The following is an 11,165-nucleotide window of genomic DNA, read 5'->3' as shown; positions in this document are numbered from 1 at the left end:
GGGAGTCTGAGTGGAGCCGGGTGACAGAAATAATAATAAAATTTTGTTTTTTTTAAGAGTCTAATCACTTCTTGACTCTACCTCCCGACATATTTTACAATCCCAGAAAAAAATACACGAGAACGGCAGCTGTCATTCATCGTTAAATGTGACGTAAAACCTCGTTTTAACCTCGTACAACTAATGAGAACGAAACGTTTCAGGAAAAAAAGAGGACTTGAATACAAGACAGCCAAATGATATCTTCAAATCACCACAACAATCAGACTTGAGAAACATTTCTACGAGGTGTATTAATTTTTTAAAGTTTGACCACAGCCCATCTGGAATGACTGGGGAGATGGATTTTTTGACCTATACTGCAGCCAGCCACCAGGGGGAGCAGTTTTTGTGGCAACCTCACTTCAAGTTAAGCAAGATGATGCCATTTCTTTTACAGTCTGTGGTTTTAAGATGTGGATGTGCTAAGCTAGGCTAACATGCTTCATGTTTGCTGAGCTTCTAAGAGCGGTGATGATTTTCTAATCTAACTTCAGGGAATAAGAGTGGTTACCAAACTTTTACTAACCTCTTCAAGCACAAACAGTCAACAGTTTCTAAAGTACAATCACCTGCGCTGTCAGTTTGCATAGTCAGTGTGAAATGATTCCATAGTGCACAACAAAAAAACACAAATATATTACAACCCTGCAAATACTAAATGTCCGTTCACAATTGTCCACGTCCGTCCTCTCGTCTCGTCTCAGTTTCTGCTCTCCTGACTGGAATTCAGAGTTTTTAGTCCCTCCACCTCCTCAGGTCACTCCTGCAGGCTGCTGCTGCTGTGGTGGTGCTGGATGGCTCTCTGGTAGTCCTCAGACGGGTTTATGTGGTCTGTGACTCCCGGGTGCTCGTAGCTGCGGCTGTAGTAGTGGCTGCCCATCTGCTGGGCGTAGTACAGGAGCTGCCTCGCGAAGAGCGGCTCCACCTGGAGGACGAGGAGGGACAGACAGGTGAGTCAGGAAGATTCAGTCAGCCTCCAAATATCACAACCAGGGCTTGACATTAACCTTTTTGCTCACCAGCCACTGTGGCTGGTGGTATCCCTGAGTTACTAGCCACTCCGTATTTTAACTGGCCACAATTTGTTGTTGGATAATTATGTTTGATATGATTAAAGCTGATGATGACATGCTAAAGTTTACTTAAAACAGATTTACAACCTCTTTAAATTAAATGACCTCTATGCACACTCAAAACAAGACTACATCAATGTTCAAATCCACAGGTCCTTAATCAGGTATTCAGCTCTGATAAAGTTGTGTGTAACATTGTGCTCCTTTCATATGAAAATATGCAGTCTATTAAGACATAGTAATTAAAATAGTAGTTTGTTATTGTTTATAATAAAATGGTAAAGGGGATTGATTGAACTGATAAAAACTCAGCAAGAGACACTGTCTGCTTAAGTATTTATTAACGATTGTAATCAGAAAATCACTTCTTTTTTCATGAGAATGACAATGAAGAGAGGTAAATTAAATTTCCTCAGAGCTTTCATCATCTGAGTCATCTTTTTGCTTGTCTCTCTGCTCCATGTTTGAGATTAAATTCAACCCGCCAAAGTGGCCAGTGGGAGCGGCGATGATACCAGCCACTGCCGAAATCCACCAGCATTTGGCCGGTTGGCCGGTGTTAATGTCAAGCCCTGATCACAACCATTCATTAAAGGTCAGAAAGAGTCAGTTTCTGATGTTTAAGGTTAGTTAGAAAGGTAAATATTGGATTTAAAAGTCGTAAGGAGGGTGTTTATGTTGGTTTATTCAGGACGGATATCTTTAAACTCACTCCAAAAACCAGCTTTTACCAGGTATTGACTCTCATTCTGGTTGGATTTTCTCCATTTGTCATTGGGTGTGTTTGGCATTAGAAAATGTTGGTCACATGATCACAGCTACCTGATATCTAACAGAGACGTTAGGTTAATGGTTTGGAGGTAAAATGCTGATATGTGGACTTTTTTAAGTGTTAGTACTTTAAACTTTTTCGAACAGTCTTTGATATGCTTATATGTAGGGATGGGTACCGAATTAGGTACTGACTGAGACTGTCAAAAGTAGCGGGTACCAATTCACGTGAAATCAAAAGGTACCATGTTTAGGTACTTAAATGCATCCTTGGGACTGTGAGGGAGAGGAAGAGTAGGCAATTTTCCATACTGGACATAAACGCAGCATTGTAAGGTTATATACTGCAGAATAAATATGAAAAATCTTAGAATATATATTGACATTTTTTATCACAAAAAAGTACCGAAAATTCGCACCAGTACCGTACCAGGTACGAGGCATCTGTACCGTATTGTTTCAAATGTGAAAGGTACCCATCCCTACTTATATGTCTTTTGAATTCTTAGTTTTTGAAGCTGATTGTGCTGTGTTGATGGCGTTTCTGTTTCATGTGTTGCCTACATTTCCCAGGATGCATTGCATGAAGCCTAAATTGAGTTTTTAGGGCATTACTTTGCATGGAAAACATTTCTTCAAAGTTAAGCACTTGCACAAGATATTTTCTCACAATTTGCTTTAAATTCAGCTCAGTTTGAATCAACGTCTGCTTCCACTTCTCGTCTCTTCTCCAGCGTTGACTCAATGACCCCTTTTTATTCACAATCAGCAGCAGCTTCATTTGCATCTTACTACTGTTTCACTTGCTTAAAAATAACTTTACTCCATGGCTTTACCAAGAGTTGTTTTGCAGTCAGTCGTGTCAATGAGTAATGAAAGATCTGTAGGCGGCTCATTTGCAAAATATTTGCAGATCAAAGCAGGACGGACGGAAACCTTCTGTCTCTGGGAGAACAAGTTCCTGGGACTAAAAGTTCAAGGTTTGTCCTAAAAAAATAATACTACTGACCAAAAAAAGCTCTTTGCACTCTGCTTTTTAATGTGTTTTGGCTGTGTCTTTCTTCATCCAGGTTGTAGATCTTTGGTTTTGAATATGTGACAGGAAAATCCCATCACCCTTTGGCCTTGTGGCTAAATTTCACACCTCATGTTCAGGCGGCTCTGGTCTCAACCTGCAGCTCTTTACAGCAAGTTATTCTCCACTCATTCTCCCAGTATCTACTGTCCTTTCTTTAAAGTCCCAAAATAAAAACTATTTTTCCCCAAATTTAGTCATCCAGAGCTGAATCTGAAAATTTCTCTGACTTTTAAATCCTACTTTTCACTTTTTGTTGTTTCAAACTTTTCAACCCTTGGGGATAACTGAGGAGAGTGTGATCACCTGGACTGTGAGGGTGCGTCTCTGTCTCTGTGGGTCCAAACACTCGTCCCCAAAGCTCAGCATGACTTGGAAACGCGGCGGCGGCCGACCGTGGAGCCCGTAGCTCTGGATCTCTGAGAGGAAAAGCAGGAAGGAAGACAAGGTGAGCCTTTAATAGTGAAAACTGACAGATTCAAATGATTTCAGCTGAATTTCACTTGAAGACGTGTGACCTTTGGGGAGCCTGGATGGAAAGTCCTGCTGACACCACGTATGCAAATACAATTAGCTGTCAGGCTTTGACACAGCTGGCTCAGTCTGAGCATGTGGGCGGGATGATGTGACTGTGAAGAAGTCATGTGACTGTTGTCTCATCATGTAATACTACTTGAAAGAGTTTGTCTACCACAGTCTTTATCTAAAATAAGCCTCTGAGGGGTTTTGTTCTCGAGACCTGACATTTATCTCACAGAGTTACAGTAAATGAGCTGGAGACTCATAAACACACTGTGAGGTCAGATCTGATGACTGACTGTTGGCTGTGCTCCAGTTTTTATGTCTTCAAAAGTTGATTTTAAACATTTTCTAACTTTTTATAAAGATCCTTTAAACATCTTCAAAACCTTTGGACTGAAAAATCTTAAGTTTGTTGCTTTGAAAAAAACTTTTCACCTCTAAGGAGTAAGAGTTAAGGAGCTGAATTAGTGGATCTGTTCGCTGTGGTCTCACCTGACAGGCAGTCCTGTGTGTGCAGCAGTTTACACGTCACGTCTCGCTCCAGTTTATTGGGTTTGTCTCCGTACTGGGACAGTCCTCCCTGCCAGTACACTCTGCTCTGACACAGCCTGCGAGCGTAGAGTCCATCCGGGCCCATCCACAGTAACACCCCCCTCTCCAGGTTGGACGGGGGACTTGGGGGACACTCGTCCGCTCTCCTCTGTGCCGACAGAGCGTCCACCGGCAGCGGGACCACCTCACGACCGCCGGACTGCAGGAAGGGCTTCTCCTCTGGGGAGCATGGAGTGATGTGGCACCCCTCAGGACTGGAGACGGTCACCTCTCTGACCAGGGAGTCGTGGAAATATACGGAGACGTGGAGGCTGAGGTCTGGAGGAGGAGAGAGCAGGTCAGTGACGTGAAGATAAGACCTCTCTTTATCAGGCAGAAACCTCGGGCAGAATCAGACTCACTGAGGGACGGCCATCTGCCTTAAGCCGCTTAAAATGTTTTGACAAGCTCAGATCTGAGACCAAACTTCCAGAACCAACAGGAAATCATCTCAGAACATCAACTTGAGAAATCTTCCCTTACCAGGCAGAAACCTCAAGCAGAACCAGATTCATTAGTGGACAACCATCCACCCAGCCCCAAAGTCTTACTTTAGTTTTTGAAGAAACAACAACGTCAACCCCTCAATGCAGAACCTCAGGCAAACAGACTTGTTGGTGGGCATCTGTCCGCCTCAGTCAGCTTAACAGGTTTAGATGAGGTTTGATAACAGAGACCAAACTTTATCCACCAATTAGCAACAATTTAGCAACACTGAAAAATGTCCCTTTGGTAGGCAGAAACTTTAAGCAGAACCAGACTTATTGGTGGGCAGAAGTCTACCCAAAAAATTCCCGAAGTGTAACACGAGTTTTGATCACGGAGACCAAACTTTATCCACCAATGAGAAACCATTTAACAACAGTGATGAAGTGAAAACACTCAGTAACAGGTAGAAACCTTGAGCAGAACCAAACTCATTGATGAGCAGCCATCTACCATGACCAGTGAGAACTTTAAGACAAGTTTTTGAAAATAAACTTTTGTATGAGTGAGCCCCTGGCAACAGTAAACACAAAATTTGCTTTAAGAGGCAGAAACCTCGAGCAGAGCCAGACTGATTGGTGTGCAGCCATCTGCCTAGACCAGCTAGCAAGCATCATAGATTTTTGTGCACATTTTTAGGTTGAAACTCAAATTATTGTTCAAAGAACAAATGTTAAGATTGATTGGTCAGTCTTTGAGGAACTCAAATTTCTAAGATTCATTCAGTCATGAAGTAAGAAAGCCAAATGTTTGGCCGTTTAAAAGTCAGAGAAAACCTGCTCCACAACTGAAGGCCCGAGTCTTTGATGAACATGTCAGGCCCTGAGAAACTGTACTGAAGAATGGGTTCTTTTAATTTCTTTTGTTTCTTTGCCTGTCAGGGAAATCTGCCTCTGTGTCATCAGACCTGGTGAAAGATTGTAGCACAGGACCTGGGAAAGCCTTTCAATCTAACACATATTTTAACACATTTAGATCTAACTCAGGATAAAGTCCAATAAGAGCAGATTTAACTCTTGATCAGTACAGTATGATACAGGTTGGATTGGTAAAGAGTGAGCCTGTTTGTGTCTCCACAGCCAGCTGTGCCCTTCTTGGTAGGTGGCGTGTAAGCTGGATGCCAATAGCTGCATCAGCTACATAACTGAGTGACGGCATAGCAGCATGACACAGTGTACCTGGCTAATAAATCCAACGAATAAGAAAAACACAACACAGTAAACAAAGAGCAACAATGGAGGACATCCAGCAATTTGTCTTCTATGTGATTGGCATGTAGCTCTTTGAAACAAAGCGCAATCGTTAGGAGAAATAAAGCAGCTGCTGTTGCACTGCAGTGTTTCTAGCGCCACCTTCTGGGGTAAGATCGGTTTAGCCTGGCACTCCAACAGAAAGGTACCAAAAAGTGTGACTTTATGGGCCAGTAAATTGGGAACCTGTCTCGGGGTTAGTCAAAGGAAACGCCACAAAATGCGTGCCGTACCAAGAGGAACCGAACTGAACCGAACTGAACCGCTTGGTGGAAACGGGGCTTAAGTTGAACTAAGCCTGAACGTTTAAGACTTGAGCTTCTTTGAAGCTTGAATTGCTAATTTCAGCTACTCATACTTCAAAATGTAGAGTACAGTGTTTGTGTAAGAGTTAGTATCTGTAAATCATTTACAGCCTTTTTATACCAGGGTCAGGTCTTCCACTGGCACAAAGAGTTAAACACCAAGCAGAACAAACTAAACTGTGACTATCAGCACTTTCAGGATTAAGGATCTGTGTTATATGGTTTGATCCGACTTTTCCATCAATGCACGTCCATCACATCAGTTCGTCTGAATTGATTTCTTGCCAATAGGGCGCAGTAATCCGCAACCTCGGATGACAGGTTAGCAGTTATGCTTACATACACAGATTGTGCGTGTAAACTCAGCCCCAGCCATTCCTATAACGATCACTGGACACAAGATATTGAAGTGTCCATTGAAGTATCCTATTGTTTTTCTAATTTTTGTACTTCTTAAGTGTCCAAATGTATTTCACAGTTTTGACTCTACTGGTCTTTAGAAAGTTTTTAAAAAGTGATTTTTAGACACAATATTTTCATCATGTAAAAATAAATTTACCAATCAACTTCGACTCAGCAGCCACATTTCTCTGATTGTTGAGTCTCAGTCTTGGATGTTTCCTGGAACACCGCTAACCTTTCTCTTCTTGATTTCAGGATGTGTAGGTGAAAAAAAAAAGTGAAGTGAAAGTTTTTACCTGAGAGCGCTTCTGCTGATCTGATGCTGGCGTCCAGACTGAAAGGTGACGGCTGGCTGTCGGCTGGAGTGTACGAGTAGATGGACGCTCTGAGCTGGTACCCTGCACACAGACAGGAGGTTAACACAGACACACCTACAAAGTGAGGATGCTGACACCTGAGCTTGGATGGTGGATCTCCTACCGTTATCCATAGACGAGGTCTGCCAGGGCAGGCTGCGCGGGGGACAGGGGCACTGGGAGTAGGGCAGCTCAGGGAGGGAGGGCGGCTCCTGGCAGTACTCCCTCCAGCCGCACTCTGCTGTGGGCACGTACTGAGGCATCTGCAGACACGGACACACAAGTTAGTCACTATTTTTAAAGGCTAGGCATTAAAACAAAGCTTATGCTAAGTTATCAAATTAAATAAATTACATTTAAAGGAAAGGATGTGATCATATATAGGGCATATATAAGGATGGGTACCTTTCACATTTGAAACGACACGGTACCAATGCCCAATACCTGCCATATGGTATAAGCACTTAACGGCACTCATTTTCTGTACTTTTTTGTGTTTGGGTGGCAAAAAAAATCAATTTGTTTGATAATAAAATGTATTTTTTTTCTAATTTAACATATTTATTCTTCAATATATAACCTTGTAATGCTGTGTTCATGTCCAGCATGGAAAATCTCCTACTCTTCCTCTCCCTCACAGTCACAAGGATGCATTTAGGTACCTAAACATGGCACCTTTTGATTTGACATGAATCACTTGGTACTTTTGACAGAATTCGGTCGGTACCTATAAAAGTACTTAATTTAGTACCCGTCCCTACTCATATATGACAAAAATAAACTGAACAAAACAAAATACACATGGTAGAGAAATAAATAAGCTTCATACACCTTAAATGTTTGAAGCTTGAGATCTCAAAACAAATGCAAATGTTTTTTTTATGGCTGTTAATATTCAATATTTTCTTACAAGGTGAATCACAGGCCAAAATATAACTTTAAATTGATAGAAGGTGCTAGAATCTATAAAAATATATGATTTCCATGTATTATTTTATATTTTATGGTGAATATTTAGGAACATTTTTGAAATTTGGTATTGATACCTGTAGTATCAAACTGACAACAGTGATATAAGACCTAAAAAGTGTAAAAAATATATTTTTTAAAAGATTTATTCTCCAGAAAAAGTCATGTTCTTGTGTCTATCAGGATAATCTACTCGTCCCATGTCATCGTTTTCTTGTAAGATTTTCCAAATTTTAAGGATTTGAAGATTTTAAGGATGAACCTATTAATTGAGGCCAGTAACTAAAGGTTGTTTAACACCAGAGTGAAAATGAATTTCCCCTTAAACCTTATCTTTGTGTTTCACCAAGTCTCAGTCTGTGTGTGTGTGAGTGTGTGTGTGTGTGAGATCATCCATGCATGCCAAGCTGATGCACGCTGCCTCATCCACTGTCTCTGTTTCACATTCAGTCTTTGTCTTTTTCCTGTGTATGGAAATCACCTGAGGCTGCAGGCTGGGATAGGAGGGGTGCACCTGGTAGCTCATGGGGCTCAGAGGGCTTTCCTCCTGCCGGGGTCCTGAACACACACACACGCACACACACAGAGAAAAAAATAGAGATATTTGATCAGAAAGACACTAAACTCTCAGAGAAAAGTCCACATCTGTTGACATCATGCAGTGTGACCTTCAGTGGTGGTTTTCACTGCAGGAGTGAGGAGTCAGTGACCTTTCAGCATCAGTGAAGGCATTTAAAGAGACCTTCACTTATTCTCCCACACTTTTAAGGGTTAAATATGTATGATTCACTGACATCTGAAACCAAAACCAAACATTTAAAAAGTGATAAAGGAGGATGTGAAGCTGGACCTACTTTTCTTTGCGCCCTCAGGGATGATACGGTACACTTTGTAGGGGTCTGAGATGTCCAGCTGGCTCCGGTCCACCAGCTCCTCGAAGTCGTTGCTCTTGTTGAGGGCGCAGCGCAGGCGGGTCTTCCAGGTTGGGGGGTCCGGTTTGTCGATGCCCTCCCTGAACTTGCCTTTGAAGAGCGCCCAGGCCTGCAGGGGAATCACCAGGAGCAGTTAACACATGTGGGTCGCGACTGAGAGGATGGGGCAATCTACATGATGCTCTCTGAAAGTCTGCAGCAGTTTTCAGCCTCTCATGATGGAAAAATTATTAAAAGAAGGAATATTTGATTTACTAAGCCAAAGGAAATTTATTTATTAAAAAAATTCTGTGTGTAATTTATTTTTATTATAATTTTTTCTATTTAAAATATTTTTATTGTCTTTTATGGCAGAATTTTGGTTTTGGTATACTACTTTTAATTTTTTTGGATGGATAAATAAATAAAAAGTGATAAAATATTGATTTCTGGAAAAAACAAATGCCAATTTTTGCCATTTTTCTTCCAGAAATATTAACATAACCCCAAAAAACCATCAGAATAGCCTGTCAATAATGATAGTGAACAAAAATAAAAAAAGGAAAAACTGTTGCAGACTGATTTATGTTGCAGATAAAACTTTTTTAAAGTTAAAATTCCAACTTGTGCAGGACAAACTGGTCAATATGACTCTTACAAGAAAAAATGATCTTGATCAAACTTATAAAGAGACCTTTTTTTTCTGTTTTGGGCGGAATACTTTTTTAAAAATAACTTTTTTCGCGTTTTAATCCAGTTTCACTCCCCTGACTGAAGTCTGGACCACGCGGCTGTTTTACCTTGAAAAGCGCGGCATCCTCATCCCGGTTGTAGTCCTGCTTCCCTGCGTGTTTCCATGGGATCCTGAAGATGCTCTTGTCGTCATTCTCCCACACCAGGCCGGGATACTTCCCGCAGTCCACCTGCTCGATCAGCCACTGGCGGAGCTTTCCGTTCCCGCTGCTCCCGGAGCCTCCGTAATCCAGATCTGCGTTCATCTCTGCGCCTGCAGCTCGTCCTCCAGGTCCTGTCAAAGTTTCACTGAGCTGCTGCGTGTGTGTTGTGAAAGTTTGTCAGAACAGATCCACGTTTAGAAAACTCTCTAAACCCACTGATCTCCCACGCAGACTGCTGCAGAGTGAGCGCGTGGAGCAGCTCTTACCTGTGAAAGTGGAGCCAGGTTTTGAAATCAATCAGAAAAGCCTCATCTTTACGGCGGGAGCGCTTAAATCCTCCACCGAGCGGGGGGCGGGGCCACAGAGCAGGGGATGCTGGGGAGGAAGACGCACCTGCTGCTGCTGTCTCTGAGTGTCTCCTGTGAAGCTTATCAGCGCGCTCAGCGGCAGATCTCCAGTAAGACACGGGGGAAACCCTGAGCCGGCGTCAGCCCGAAGTGTCACACACCCGCACACGTGGAAAGTCATGAGACGAGGACGAAAACAATTCTTTGAAATGATAAAGTTTTACGAAAAGTGTCTTCAGAGGGTTAGAGTGGTCCTGCTGCTGCAGAAGTGATGCTGGTCTCCCTGTTAGTGGAAGATTAGACGGAACAACAACAGTTTGGATTATTATAAACAGGCAGCCGTTAACAAGAATCTAAACCTGACCTTTAAATAAACCTGTAGTGTTTACTGAATACTATTAAAACTACAGTCTGTCGATTTAAAAACGAGAAGCTTTAAAATGTAGAGCAAGAAACGATTTCTAACAGACTTACAGGGTATGATCAGCCAGGGTTAGATGAGTCAGGATGTTTGGATGTAAAATATTAATCTGTGAAATATCTAAAATAAAGTGCAGTAAAAAACAAAAACAAAACAAACAAACAAACAAACAAACAAGAATCATAAAAAAAGAAATAAAAAATGTCAAAGCTGTGCTTCAGAAAATTGATGCTTTTATCTCCCATATTAGTAAACTAACTGCAGCTCTTAATCAGTGAAACTCCCCTTTACCAGTCTCTACTTAGCTAAAAACAGTAAATAATAAATTTATAAATATCATGAATACTATGTTAACATCCATTCTGCTGTATAATAAAAACATTGATGTTTTCTCATGAGAGATAACTCTAACTATTCAAAAAAGTGTGCTTTTGTTGAGTTTAATCTGCATGAATTCATACTTTTTAAACAAAATTGGAATACTTTTATTTTTTTAAAACTTAAACAAAAGTAAATCTGCTTTTATAAAAACATTAAGGTTAATAAAAGAGGAACAACCTCTTGGATCTCCTGCCTATGTTGGTAGAAGTTTAGGTATGAGCAGTCACGTGCATGCATGGCCAAGGCCAGTGGCAGTGGTCTCACTAAAATCTCACGCTCTGATTGGCTACTTGCCTCCCTGGGGCGGGGCTTATGTTAGAGTGACCAATCCGAGCTGTTTCATCAGGCTGATGGATCTTTATATGCA

The 11,165-nt window shown here is 41.6% G+C and overlaps 1 protein-coding gene across 1 annotated transcript; it reads right to left on the bottom strand.

Annotated features, from left to right (window-relative positions):
- Positions 1–275: 275 nt before the first annotated feature.
- On the bottom strand, positions 276–9,831 carry LOC141789675 (interferon regulatory factor 4-like). The gene is made up of 8 exons (XM_074669211.1): positions 9,554–9,831; positions 8,697–8,883; positions 8,324–8,400; positions 6,998–7,136; positions 6,814–6,915; positions 3,976–4,353; positions 3,268–3,380; positions 276–967 (listed from the first exon to the last, which is right to left on the bottom strand). Exons 1-8 carry the CDS (start codon positions 9,749–9,751, stop codon positions 800–802), a joined length of 1,362 nt encoding a protein of 453 aa, XP_074525312.1. The 5' UTR covers positions 9,752–9,831; the 3' UTR covers positions 276–799.
- Between the last annotated feature and the right edge of the window lie 1,334 nt (positions 9,832–11,165).

The sequence above is a fragment of the Halichoeres trimaculatus genome, unplaced genomic scaffold (genome assembly GCF_033239565.1).
Source record: "Halichoeres trimaculatus isolate MK-OKI-2021-1 unplaced genomic scaffold, fHalTri1.1 fHalTri1_scaffold_4, whole genome shotgun sequence".
Taxonomy (NCBI): Eukaryota; Metazoa; Chordata; class Actinopteri; order Labriformes; family Labridae; genus Halichoeres; species Halichoeres trimaculatus.
This window is presented reverse-complemented; position numbering and strand designations above follow the sequence as displayed.

Coding starts and splice junctions, on each gene's coding strand:
- LOC141789675 (XM_074669211.1), bottom strand. CDS start 9,751: ATGAACGCAGATCTGGATTACGGAGGCTCCGGGAGCAGCGGGAACGGA. Junction 8,401..8,696: donor CCCTGAGGGCGCAAAGAAAA/GTAGGTCCAGCT, acceptor GTGTGTGTTCAG/GACCCCGGCAGGAGGAAAGC. Junction 6,916..6,997: donor GACCTCGTCTATGGATAACG/GTAGGAGATCCA, acceptor GTCTGTGTGCAG/GGTACCAGCTCAGAGCGTCC.